Genomic DNA, 14,444 nt, shown 5'->3' on the forward strand with positions numbered 1-14,444 from the left:
GCAACATTCATTATAATTACAGGCTCATTGTGAGACATCTGTGGAGTCCCAAATTCTACACCCTCATGGATCCCGAGTAGCTGAGATCCCTGTTTTCCATATTACAATCCCCATTCAACATTACCTATGTTCTTATGGAGGGAGCGGATAAAAGTGGCCGCCAGAATGTTCCTCTCCTTACAGCTGAGCTCCACAGGAGGTTGGATGCCATCATCCACCACCAGTGTAAGAAGCTTATGGACTGGATCAGGACCAAGGTATGAAAACTGGTAGAGAAAAAAAAAAAGAAGGTAATATATAAAACTTCAAACCCTGCAAAGATCTTCCACAACCCTACCTTTCTATACAAGTCACTAAAATTATTTAAAGCCTCCTTCTCCAAGCTGGTCTTTACTAGAAGCACATCCTCTTATTTTTCACCTCAATACTCTACAATTTAAATTTTATTTAAGTTATTTGGGTTGCAAAGACTGCTTTTACTTAGGATTATGGATTGATTTGTGCCCCTGGCATGTTCCATCACATATTGAAGTCCTAACCTTCAGGCCAGTGGATGTGAACTCATTTGTAAAGAGGACATTCAAAGATCCTACTAAGATAAGGCCACACTCAGAAAACTACAAAGTATCTACAAAGTCCCCTTGAAGGACTGGGGAAAAATGAAGAACTATTAAACTTTCTCACCTGGGGAATTTCTGATATTTTCTCAAGCATTAGCAACTCCCAATTTAATAAGCCAAGCCCTTGATCTTGAGGTTTGCCCTTATGAAACTTATTTCCATAATGGCAAAGTGAGGCCTGCTTATACTTATGCCAGGAGTCAGCCCTGAAGAGCCTCTTTTGTTGCTCAGATGTGGTGTCTCTCTTTAAGCCAATTCTGCAAATAAACTCACTACCCACCCCCCTACATGGAACATGACACCCAGGGTACAAGCCTCCCAGGAATGAGCCAGGCCCAGGAACTGTGGGATGGAAAATGCCTTCTCCAACAAAAAGGGGTAAAGAAATGGACCAAAATAAAGTTGCACTGACTAAGAGATTGCAAATAGAGTCAAGAGATCATTTTGTATGTTACTCTTATGCAAGTTTCAGCCACATATTACAAACTACTATAGTATGCTAAGCCCCAATCAACAGTATTCCTGAAAATCCTAGGGAATGCTCTAGACTCTAAGTATCCATAAAAGTTTTTCTTAGTAAGTTTATTCTTCCCTGAAGATGAAGAGGAAGATCAAATGATAGAGAAGAAGTGTATCTAAAAAATTAAGATGTAACAAGTGACTGTGACTACTGATTCACTATATAGGTACTTCATTTTATGCTCTAGTATTTTAGAATAGCCAGAAGGAAATATATGAAGTTGCTGAACTGTAATCCATTAACACTAGTCTTTGATAGTGATTGTAAAACCATATAGCAAAATAAAAAAAAAAAAGTCAGTTTGCCTGTGTTTGTGTGGCTCTACTTTTGAGTGTTCTGTTCTGTTCCACTGATGTATGTATGTACATATGGATACACACACACACACACACACACATAATTCTGACAATACTAGACTGTCTCAGTTAACTTACTTCTATTTTAAGTCTTAAAATTGGGTGGAATCCAATACTAGTGGTCAATAAGAGGGTAGGGAAAGTGGTATGGGATATATGGGGTTTCGTTTTTTCTACTTATTTCTTTTTCTGAAGTAACGCAAATGTTCAAAAAATGATCATGGTGATGAACGCACAACTATGTGATAATACTGTGAACCAACAACTGTACACTTTGGATAGATTACATAGTGTGTGAATATATCTCAATAAAATTACATTAAAAAAAAAAGATGAGGCACACTGAACCTTAAGGGTGAGCGTTAATCTAATATGACTTGGGTCGTCATAAGCTGAGGAAATCAGGATACAGTAGGAAGAATGAGGAAGAAACAGAATGAGACAGATCACTGTTGATGAAGGCAAAGACTGAGTTATGGACTGCTGGAAAGCCATCACCAGAATGCTACAGACTTCAGAGAGAGCATGATTCTGCTGACACCTTGATTTTGGACTTTTAGCCTTCAACGCCATGGAAAGAAAGCAATGCCTTGATGATGTTGCAATACAGAATTTTTTCCTAACCTCAAAATTGTAAGCCAATCATTTCCCACTGTTTAAGCCAACCCTTTGCATGGTATTTACTTGAGCAGCCTAGGAAATGAAAATAGAACCCATCACCAGTTTCAACAATTATGAATTCATGGTCCATTTGTTTCATCTACATCCTTGTTCCTTCATCGCCATTCTCCCCCAACTCAAATTCAAGTCAGATTTTAAAACATAAGTGGTATACAGCAAAGAGTTCTGAAGTAGAACAGAATTAGAATTCAGTTTTGGTTACAAGATTAAAGAGATAGAATGGGATGTTCTGATAGTCTCCTTTTTTTATGAGAGCTGAACGAATAAGCAAAATACCAATATTAAAAAGAAAATGCCTAATAAAAAGAACTTCTTAACTCAGGGGCCTTGGGAACTTCACCTTCTTGTACCAGTAAAATTTCTCTATTCCAATCCTCCATCCTGATAGTGACACTCATTTATCATGAGACAATAAATTCTGCTGTTTAGGCCAACCTATGTGTTATTTGTTATAGCAGCCCTGACAAACTCAGAAAGTTTTCACCACAGACAATACTACAAACCTTCCAACATAAAGTATAAGAGTAAAATTAAGAGCATATAAAATAGCAAGAAATGACCACCTATAAAGTTTGGGTAAACTGACTGGAGAAAAGTGATTTTTATAAAATGATATATTCAAGACCTTGGGAAAAGTTTAGATCCCAAAAGCCTAGAAAAGTTGAATTTTTTTTTAATATATGAAAATGTCATTGGGGCAAAAGATAACTGTAGAAGTATTCTGAGTTAATCATTTTTGTTTGTATCCTTCTAGAATTTACATAGTCATCATACCATTTATTGAGGAAACGCTTTCTTTATTTGGCAGTGAATCCTGTGTGTACAATGAGAACTTATAGAAACAAAAGCTGCTCTATTAGGAAGGAAAAAAAAGGCTGAGAGAGTCCAGAGAGTTGAAGCCTGCTTAGAATGAATCAGACGTAAGAATCAACTTACTTTTGTTCCTGGACACACTCGGAAGGTATAAAGGCGCCAGGGAATGATTTTCAGGTAGAACTCCTTCACTGAGAATTGCTGGAGGACAAACATAGAAAATGAAGTGAATAATAAAAAGGTTCTATCTGGGCATTGTATTTCAAATATCAGTGTGCTTATATATTTCATGATAGCCATTTCACCCATGGACAAAGAGGATTATTTGATCAATACATCAAATAGAGATATCAATTGTATGTAAAAGAGACATAATAAAAACATTACTCTGACGATACAATTTCACCCAAACATATTTTATAATCTTAATATTCAAGTCTTACTACAATTTCCAAATATCTGAGGCCAAGTTTTCACTTCATAAGTAGAGAATATTTCACTTGAAAACAACCAATCTACTTCTGCTCAGCCTGGTACCATATAAAAAGGAAGTTTATAAAAATTCTCTATGTAAGAATAAAGAGGCGCCTCTTAATGCCATTTATAAAAGATAAAAAAACAGTGTAATACATCTTTTAGATTAATTAAAAAAGCTTGTGAGATTTTGTTCTCATTCTTTTTTTAACTATTCAATAAAGAAAATTTCAAACACACGCTAAAGAAGGAAAAACAGTATAATGAACCTGTGGTGGTTTGGAGTTATATGTACCCCAGAAATATATTTTCTTAAACATCCTTTGGGTGTGAACTCTTTGTAAATAGGACCTTTTGATGAGGTTATTTCAGTGGAGGTGTGGCCCACCTCAATCAGGATGGTCTTAATCCTATTACAGGAGTCCTTTATAAGTGGAATGAAATTCAAACAGAGAGAGAGCACACTACAGAAGGAGCAGCCAGACCTAAACATTAGCGAAACACAGAAGAGAAGGAAGAGACCAGGAGAGGCCATTATGTGCACTGCCATGTGACAGACTAAGGATCACCCACAGCCAGCCCCAGAACGCCATGGAAAAAAAGCAATGCCTTGATGATGTCGCAATACAGAATTTTTTCCTAACCTCAAAATTGTGAGCCAATCAATTCCCACTGTTTAAGCCAACCCTTTGCATGGTATTTACTTGAGCAGCCTAGGAAATGAAAATAGAACCCATCACCAGTTTCAACAATTATGAATTCATGGTCCATCTTGTTTCATCTACATCCCTGTTCCTTCATCGCCATTCTCCCCCAACTCAAATTCAAGTCAGATTTTAAAATGTAAGTGGTATACAGCAAAGAGTTCTGAAGTAGAACAGAATTAGAACTCAGTTTTGGTTACAAGATTAAAGAGATATAATGGGATGCTCTGATAGTCTCCTTTTTTTATGAGAGCTGAACGAATAAGCAAAATACCAGTATTAAAAAGAAAATGCCTAATGTAAAGAACTTCTTAACTCAGGGGCCTTGGGAACTTCACCTTCTTGTACCAGCAAAATTTCTCTATTCCAATCCTCCATCCTGACAGTGACACTCATTTATTGTGAATTCAGAAATTACAGAATGAAAGATCGAATTGTTTTAATATAGCACAATAGTGATTTTTATAATACTAGTGGGAAAATTTTTAATGGTTAAAGGTAGCTTCCTTTAAAGCTCTAAAAGTCATGCCTTGAGAGTGCACCGGTGATTCACTTGTAGAACGCTTGCCTTCCACATAGGAGACCTGGGTTTGATTCCTGGACCATGCACTTCCCCCTCCCCCCACAAAAAAAGTCATGCCTTGAAATATTTTCCCAGAATCAATCAAGGAGAAGAATGCCAGAGGCGAAGTAAAGCACCAATGGACAGACTCTCTAGAGAGAGATTTAATCTAGTTCAAATCAAACATTCGCAAAAAGAGGTGGCACAATCTTTTGCTCAACTTTAAGCAGCTTCTCTTAGTATCCTAGAAACCCCATCAGACTGCTACCTCATGGTTTCTGTTAACAAATAACAAGTACATGCAGGCACAGGAAAGTGATTTTGAGGAAAGAATGGAAATACCAACCTTTGGTGACACATAGCAGTACACTTTCTTTGGTTTCTTCACTTTTTCAGGGGTGTGGCACTCAGAGGGCGAATCTTCATCTTCCTCTTCAACAGCAGTGGAGGGTCGCCGCTGGGAAGAGCTCATATGCATGGGTGGAAGGTGCCATGGTGTGTTGGTACAATTGGTGGCATTATAAAGATAAGCCTCAAAGTAAATGCTCACCCCTGAGGTGGACACATTGCGTTCAACAATATTCTTCTCATTCTCTGAAGGGTAATAAGGAATAAGGTTTAAGGTAGGAGTTGAGGGAGAAAATTACCTCTTGTTAGGCCTTTAATATACACAACTCTAAGCCAAGTTTGGCTCAAATATCAAATGCCTGTGAAGTCGGTCAGAAGAGGGCAGACATGCAAAGAACAAGTTTTCTGGGAATAGAGCCAAATCAGAGCTTTTAACTCACCACTTAGAACAATAATGTCAAATTCGCCATTATTGATTGGCTGATTTTGGTATGAAATGCAGGCATGGAAGCAGCCACAAGAATGCAGGGTGAGTCGCAAGAACACCTGGCAAGTCTGCCTGTTGGAGGTTACTGACTTCTCAAATGAGATACCAGTGCTTTCTTCTTCTTGAGGACCAAGCTGTGGGAGGAGACCAGCATCGCTTAACACATACAGTTTTCCCTGTTTGCAAGCATTTACTGTATACAAAGAACTTCCTTATCTATGATATATCATAAACCTCACAATTACTAATGAGATAGGTATTTTCAGATGAAGAAACTATAGCCCAGAAGTCAGGTAGAAGGAAGACAAGAGATGGGAGTGAAGTAGATAAAACGAGAATGACAGAGAAAGGAGTCCCTTCTCCCTAATACACAAAGAAAGAAGGGTGTCTGCTTACCTCATGAATAGACAAACTGTAATTGTGTTCATCTCTCAAAGACATGGAATTGTTCGTAGGGTTGTCATATTCATCTCGGGGCACTATTTGAAGGGTGTGTGGCTGCCCACAGGTCAACACGAGAGTAGAAAAATGGCACACTATTTTGGTCTTGGAAGGAACCACCACTCCTAGAATGAAGACAACAGAATCTAATGTTTAGAGAGGTGTTCTTGAGGACACAAAGATTGGCTCAATGAGGAGTTCTAAAGAGCTGGGTCGCCCCAACCCCTGTAAATTCCTAGGGCTAAACAACACTATTAAGAGGCAGAGAAGAGAAGAGAGGAAATTAATTCAAATGATCTTTGGGGGATCATTTTTACAAACTCCTAACACTGCAAGCACAAAACAAAGTGAGAAAAGAATCTGAAGAAATCAAAATTTGATAGTTACAGTTATAGTGTATTGGAGCCCTACTGAGAACCTTTGAAGAAGGCAGGCTTTAAAAATCAGTGCTGACCATGGGATCAACAATTCCATCCTGACCAAAAGGGGGAAAAGAAGTGTAATTAATAAAGTATCAGTGACAGAGAGTTCAAATAGAGTCAAGAGGCTACTCTGGAGTTTGCTCTTAACGCAGACTTCAGGTAGACCTTGCTATTTATCATAACCTGCCAACCCCCAACCAGGACCATTTCAGCCAATCCTAAAGAACACCTAGGGCAATATATAAGATTCCACAGGGGTTCCAGGCACTAGAGTAACTTGCCAGAAACCTACAACCTCCAGATGGGTCCCTGGTCCAGATAAGTCCTGAAACCTAGCCCAGCCTCTCCAGAACATCAGATAGTTCCATCTCCCTACTTCATATTAGTGACAGACCCTTCCGATATAAAAAATTTAGAATTGCCATAGCCCAAACAACCCTAAAGAGAGGTATGGAAAGATTAAAGTTGATCGTGGAATTATACATAGAAATTAGGACTTAACAAATGAAAATGAATGCTGAATCATTAAACTGATATCTTTTTTAGTCTCCAGTATTTTAGAGCAGATAGAAAAACCTAAAATTGTGATACTGTAACCTATGTCAAAGTATGAAATATGTTCCACAACTAATTGTGGTGCTGTGCTTTGAAATTTATAGTTTTGTATATATGTTATTGTTCACAAAAAAAGAAGGAAAAAAAGTCGATTGTGATGATAAAATAGTATTTAAGCCCTCTAGACTTCTATATTCTGAAGGAGCTAGAAGGAAAAACATGAGAGGATTGCATGGCACCCTATGACAAACTCTGGGATCTATCCTATAACCACTCTTTGAAGAGTGCTTTGAAAATTATTGCTTTCTTATTTCTTTGTTTTGTATATATGTTATACTATACAATAAAAAAAAATAGACACAAACAAAACTCTGAAAATAGTAAATTACCTATTGATTCAGTGAAAACAACAACAACAAAAAACCTTGCATCTGATGTTCCTTTTATGCAGAATATGGACAGATATGTAAAAAATATGGAGAAAAAATGAATAAATAACAGGGGGGATAAAGGGTAAAATAAATTGGGTAGATTGCCATACTAATGGTCAATGAGAGGATGGGATAAGGGTTATGGGACATATGAGTTTTTTTCTTTTTACTTCTTTTTCTGGTGTGGTGCAAATGTTCTAAAAATGATCCTGGTAATGAATATACAACTATGTGATGATACTGAGCCACTGACTGAACACCATGTATGGATGTACGTGTGTGATTTATCAATAAAAATATTTTTAAAAAGCCCTGGCAAAGTATATATCTTCCCCAGTTGTGCCTCTTCTTCTTGGTGGTCCTAAGGAACGGACTCTTCCGCAAGACACTCGGTCTATCTGCAGTCTACCCTGAGCAGCTCAACCTCTGCCGAGATCTCTTCACCGCAACCATCAACTACCATATTGAAGCCTGCTGCAAGCCAAATCTCCTGCCACTGGAAGGAGACTGTGGCAAATCTTTTCCCTGTTCTCCTTCCCCTTCCCAGGGAAGGTAGGACCCACTTTGCCAAGAGCCCTCCGTATATTCCCTTCTCTCTGAGGAGCTGGAATTTTTTTCTCTGGTACATGATCTCCTGACACCAATATGTGGATTTTTAACACCACCGTGAGTCTGAAAGGTCCACAGGTCTTTCTGCAAATATTTTCTAGCATTTCCCAGTCACTGTGTCTGGACTAATCAATTACTTTGTTTTTCTTCCTGTGCCATATACCCTCCTATATCCCCTTCCTGCCTTCCACCATCTTTGGATGAGTGAATTTTGTAAATCTAGCTACTGTAATTTGTGGATGCTATTTTTGCTTTTTCTGTGAAATACATATACTGGATATGAGGGTACAGGTACAGGGGTATAGTTGTTTCTGGTCACTTTCTTTATAGCCATCACTGTCTTGTTTCCTGTAACTCAGGCTGGGTTTTGGTCTCCTGCCCCACTGCAAAAATGACCCAGAAGACATGGGACAGGAGTAAAAACCTCCCGGTCAGACCTGCTGGGTTCTGAGGAGTGAGCTTCTTTATTCCCCTTGAAGTGGAAAATACATTTTTTCCACTGGTTCATTTAAAGCACCCCAAGTGTGGGGAGATAACAATTCTGGACAAGTGCCATTGTGTATTAGTTAGGGTTCTCTAGAGAAACAGAATCAACAGGGAACACTTGCAAATATAAAATTTATGAAAGTGTCTCACGTGACCGTAGGAATGCAGAGTCCAAAATCCACAGGGCAGGCTGCGAAGCCGACGACTCCAATGGATGGCCTGGATGAACTCCACAGGAGAGGCTCACCAGACAAAGCAGGAATGCAACCTGTCTCCTCTGAGTCCTCCTTAAAAGGCTTCCCATGATTGGATTTAGCATCACTAATTGCAGAAGACACTCCCCTTTGGCTGATTACAAATGGAATCAGCTGTGGATGTAGCTGACGTGATCATGACCTAATCCTATGAAATGTCCTCATTGCAACAGACAGGCCAGCACTTGCCCAATCAGATGAACAGGTACCACAACTTGGCCAAGTTGACACCTGTCCCTAACCATGACACACTGCAATACAGAATGGTCAGAGAACCTAAATTTTTAAACTCTGAGAGGTCTGAAATTTACTATTGGCCACTGCTGCATCTGTCTGGTATTACAAAGGACCACAGGGTGCTGTGAATAAGAACTGTTGGGGTAAACTTGAACACATTATACCTGTCGGGGGTGAGAAGAATCTGCACATGAATGTTTATAGCAGCCATATTCCAAATAGGCCAAAACTGGAAACCCAGATGTCCTTTGACAGGTGAATGGCTAAATTATCTGTGGTACATTCACACAATAATAAAAAGAACCAACTCTTGATACATTCAGCAACTTGGATGATAATTACGCTAGGTGAAAAAGGCTAATCCCAAAAGGTTATGTACTATTTAATTCCATTCACACAACACTCTTGAAATGACAAAATCATAGAAATGGAGACATGGAGACCAGCTTAGTAGTTTGTCAAGGATTACGAAAAGAAGAAAAAAAAGGGGGGGATAAGGAAAGGGTGGGTGCAAAAGGGGAAAGAGATATAGTTACAAAAGGACAACATGAGGAATGACAGAAATGTTCTATATCTTGATTGTATCAATGTCAGTGTCCTGATTGTGATATTATTAGTTGTGCAAAATATTACTATAGGGCTACACTGGGTAAAGGGTACACCAGATCTCTCTGTATCATTTCTTTCATCTGCATGTGATTTTATCTTAACATAAAAGGTTTAATTAAAAAAAAAAGTGCTGGTATATAATTATAAGGATATGAATTGTTCTCCATTGATGGTTAGGATGTAGGGAGCTGCTAACTCATATGGAAAGAGGTCTTTGAGTGAGTGTGCTGGTGTGAAAGTACTATGTACACCAGAAAAGCCAAGTTTTAATCCTGATCTAATCTCGTGGGAGCAACCATGTTTCTTTTAATCCTGATTCAACACTGTATGTAGAAACTTTTGATTAGATTATCCCCACAGAGATGTGGCTTGCCCAATTATGGGTGTGACCTTTGATTAGATGGAGATGTGACCCCACCCATTCAGGGTGGGTCTTGATTAGTTTACTGGAATCCTTTAAAACAGGAAACATTTTGTAGAAACGACCAAGAAGCCTCAGAGCCTACAGAGAGAGGAGTGACAGAAACTTAAGGGCAGAACCGACACAGAATGCCAACATTTGGAGAACAGAGACACAGATGTTTGGAGAAGCTTGGAGCCCAGGAGACATCACCATGAGATGTTAAGCAAGCCAGAACCTGGAGAGAGCCAAGGGAAGCCAAAAGATGAAAGCCAGCCCCGGAGAAGCAAAATGAGGAACCCATATAGGGACAGAGGCTGAGAGCAAAGGAACTCAGGAGCAAGGGACCAGATACCTGCCATTTGATTTCCCAGTTGACAAAGGTGTTGCAGACCCATCGACCTTCCTTGAATTAAAGTATCCTTCTCTGGGTGTCTTAGTTGGGACATTTTTGTAGGCTTAGAACTGTAAATTTGTAACCAATTAAATTCTCTTTTTAAAAAGCCATTCCAGTTCTGGTATATCGCATTCCAGTAGCTTGCAAACTAATACAGTGAGGTACGCAAGCAAAGGAAGAGATATATGGAGAGAGACATGGCTTGGATGCCTCTTTATGCAGAGACTTCCTCTGTTAGAAGAAAAAGACAACCGAGGACCACTAAAGCAAAGAGATACAAATCTCCTTAAAGTCCCTATCATGGTCAGATTTCAACAGGTACCAGTGGTCCTACCATTTCTGTGAATACCAAAGTGGCCAGTATCCAATACATCCTCAAGAGGAAGCCAGGTGAGACACACAGGGAAAATGGGATCTAAACACATTCTATGTATATGTTGCAGGGCCAAGAGTTAGAGTACACTTTTAGACTTCAAAGTCAAAGAGCATCTGTTAGAACCTGAGAAAAAAACTTAAAATAGAAATAAAGGCCCCAATTCTTAGATAACAGATGCTTGGGCAGGCATTCTTCAGTGAGAATTAGAACACAGTAGATGTGGGATTAAGGTCAAGGTACTTTTATTTGCAAAGCTTTCAAAAAATCAGTAGATTTATCTCTTGTCTGTTCTGGCATGCTTACACCTTAAGACTCATCAGGCTGAGGACCCAGCAATTCCACTGCTAGAGAAATGAAAACATATTGGCCACACAAAAATGTGTACCTGAATATTCAAAGCAGCATTATTCATAAAAATCAAAAGTAGAAACAACTCAAATGTCCATGGTATATCCACACAATGGAACATTATTAAGCAATGAAAATGAAGTACTGATTTATACTACAAAATGGATGAAGCCAGACACAAAAGCTACATATTTTATGATTCCATTTATAAGAAATGTCCAGAATAGGCAAATCTGTAGACAGAAAGTAGATTAGTGGCTACCTAGAGCTGAGGAGGGAGTGGATGTAAGGGGGTGGTACCAAAAAAGTTGACAGAGTTGGGGGAAAATGAAGAGTGACTGTGAATGGCTATGAAGTTTCTTTTTGGAGGAAAGAAAATGTTCTGAAATCCACTGTGGTGATGGCTGCCTAACTCAATATCAAAAGCCACTAAATTGTATAAATTAAATGGATGAACTATATGGTATGTGGATTAAATTGTAATAAAGATCTTGTTATAAAAAGAAAGAAAGAAAAAAAAAAAGAACTTACCAGGTTGAAAAATTTTGTAGTACGGACTATAGGCCACATTTAATCCACCAAGTTTTACTGTGATTTCATAACGCCCAGCCCTGCGCACCGTGAAGGCCACTTTCACCACATTGGAATGGGGCTCTTGAAGGACTTCCTGAGTCACTGGAATTTCCACTGCTAGCTCAACATGAGAGATGTGAACTCTTAGTCCCACAGGCCGAACTGCAGGAAAAGGCTGTCCGTTCTTATAGAATAACTGCAGTGGGAAGAAGAAGAATACCCATTAGCGATGAGAGAGAGATCATTCCCTTTGTGACTAGATAGAGTGTGGGGAAAAAGGAGGTAGCAGGCATAGGTCACACTGGTAAATGCCAGACCCACCTGCTCCTACAGTTTTGCTCATGGAAACTCACAAAAAACACGCTAAATACTTCAAAGAAAACAGTTAAATCCTGAACAAATTTTTAAAATGCTTAGAGGGTAGGAGTAAAATATACCACTGAATCAAGAAAACATCAATTTAAACTTGACATTTCTGAACCACAAATGCTATCCCTTTCCACATCCCCCTCCCCAGTCTTACTAGCCTTTATATTATATTATGAATGCCGACCCAGACTTAAAAAGGTAAGTCAGCCAATACCATTGGTACTAAGTGAAATAAAGCACAGGCCAGGGGAGATGTGGGTTCAGGCTCTCAAGCCAAGCATAATGCGTGGGGAAATCACTATAGAGGTCAGTACATTTTTCCTGTAAACTGTCAGTAAATACATTCAGCTTTGCAGGCCATAGGCAATTACTCAAATTCTTAATTACTAAAATGTAAATGTAGCCAGAGCCAATACATAATGAATAAGTGCAGCTGTGTTCCAATAAAACTTTTTTACAGAATCTCAGAAAAATTTCTGTAAATAAACATAGGCAGCAGGCCTGGTGTGCCCCTCAGGCCATAGTCTGCCAATCCCTGATTTATAATATCTACTTTTTTCAGAAGTATGTCTCTTATTTTGAAAAAGTCAAATTAAGCTTTAGATTTCTTCAAAGCTAAGTACCTGTTAAACCAAAATGATAGAGAAATTCCTGACTCTTTAGATAGTAACTATTCCAAATTTCCTACAATGGATTGAAAGACCAAGGAAAATGCTGACATTCCAGGAGAGTACAACCAATAGACTGAACCAGACTCTGGAAAGCAAGTGACTCAGAAATCCCAATGGGTATGGAGACAGAAACATTCCCTTACATGCACTCGGAAGGCCATGCTGTGGCCCACCTCATAGGGGTCCTTCCAATCCCAGGAGACTTTGCAGGACCGGGGATCCAGGTAATTTCCCCGCACGTAGTCATAAATAGTCCGGTCCCCTCGGCGCTCGCGGTCCTCATTCTGTAGGAAGCTGACTACACGTGCGGCAAGCTCAAAGAGAAACTTAATTGTGAAGAAAAATGCAACCACAGACACTGTGATTCCACCTATGAAAAAGAGAGAACATACATTCACCTGCCAGTTACACTTTACAACTTGTGATTATAGAACAGGCTAGTTATCTCTCAAAAAATAATTAATCAGATGAGGCCTCAAGACCTGCAAAGAAACAAAGTACTAGGTCAGTACTCCTAAAGTAAAGAGAGGAACTTCTATATGTGGGTCAGCAACTAAAGCCCTTGGGCTACTGCCTATTTTGGTAAACAGAGTTTTATTAGAACACAGCTATCCCATTTACTTACATATTGTCTATGGCTGCTTTTGCACTACACTAGAAGAGTTAAGTAGTTGTGACAAAAAATGTACAGTCTGCAAAGCTGAAAATATCTGTTATCCAGTCCTTACAGAAAAAGTTTGCCAACCCTTGTTCTATACCATGGACCATATATAATAATGACCATTTCCCAACCCCTACTTCCTGCAAGTACTGGGGCCTCACAAAAGTAGCAAAAAGGCACCTTCCCCTCCCTGGTTCCCTTGGAAAAATTATCTCATCCTTCAAGTTTCACTTCAAGGAACCAAATCTTCCATAAAATCCTTCCCAATCCCCCACCATAGTTAGGGATTTCCTCTTCTGGGCTCCCTCAAACTCCTGTACAATTTACCTATGACAATTTTTTCTTTTTCAACTTGACCATCTTCTCCTTACGTTATAAACTCTTTAAAGGGATATTTTTGCCTTATTTACCTTTGACTCTGTGGTAAACTGTGCCTGGCACTGACTATAATTACGCAATAAATATTTCCCAAATGAATGGATCCCTCTGCCAATTCTGTGAAGGTACATTCTGGCACGGTTGAAAATATTTCTTTATCTACTTTCAAGGGTAAAGGGGGTATATAAGAAGTCAAAAAAAGAATATAAGCAACCCTAATTAAAGGTAATAAAGAGAACTCTTTCTGTAACTTACCAATAACGTAAAACATCAGGTCCCTTCAATGCCAACAGAAAGCCGAGGATCACAGCTGCAGCTGAAAAGGAAAACTGATTTAGACTTTTCCCCAACTCTTCTTTATAAACATCTCAGTGAGACAAGGTATAGCACATAGCTTTGGCCAACCAACTCTCTCTAATCTAGAGTCCTCCTATTCCTATCTCAGGTACCCTAAGAGAAACATATTTCAGAGAAACAAAAGAAGGCTGAATCATTCCCCCAAAGACTTCCAATTGGTCTATCACCCTAGGAATACCACAGCCACTTGCTTTCTCACTAATTACAAAATGCAATAACATGGCTTCTATCTTCTTAAATCCAGGGTTCCCAAGACAGTTTTCTCTACCATGGAAAGTGGTGCTAATCAACACAAACAAAGAGGA

At 39.1% G+C, this 14,444-nt stretch overlaps 1 protein-coding gene across 5 annotated transcripts in view; it reads right to left on the reverse strand.

Annotated features, from left to right (window-relative positions):
* AREL1 (apoptosis resistant E3 ubiquitin protein ligase 1) overlaps positions 1 to 14,444 on the reverse strand; it is an 81,609-nt gene that overhangs the window by 13,459 nt on the left and 53,706 nt on the right. For 4 of the 5 annotated variants that reach the window (XM_077123053.1, XM_077123052.1, XM_077123051.1 and 1 more), the window contains 8 exons: positions 14,038 to 14,098; positions 12,887 to 13,113; positions 11,662 to 11,899; positions 5,962 to 6,131; positions 5,519 to 5,699; positions 5,077 to 5,324; positions 3,114 to 3,191; positions 125 to 266 (listed from right to left, as the gene is read on the reverse strand). In XM_077123053.1, coding sequence (XP_076979168.1) covers positions 125 to 266; positions 3,114 to 3,191; positions 5,077 to 5,324; positions 5,519 to 5,699; positions 5,962 to 6,131; positions 11,662 to 11,899; positions 12,887 to 13,113; positions 14,038 to 14,053 — 1,300 coding nt within the window. In that variant the 5' untranslated portion in view covers positions 14,054 to 14,098. The remainder of the gene's footprint in view (positions 1 to 124; positions 267 to 3,113; positions 3,192 to 5,076; positions 5,325 to 5,518; positions 5,700 to 5,961; positions 6,132 to 11,661; positions 11,900 to 12,886; positions 13,114 to 14,037; positions 14,099 to 14,444) is intronic. The other variant, XM_077123055.1, reaches the window with a different exon arrangement.

Source organism: Tamandua tetradactyla, chromosome 12 (genome assembly GCF_023851605.1).
Source record: "Tamandua tetradactyla isolate mTamTet1 chromosome 12, mTamTet1.pri, whole genome shotgun sequence".
In the NCBI taxonomy this organism is placed as follows: domain Eukaryota; kingdom Metazoa; phylum Chordata; class Mammalia; order Pilosa; family Myrmecophagidae; genus Tamandua; species Tamandua tetradactyla.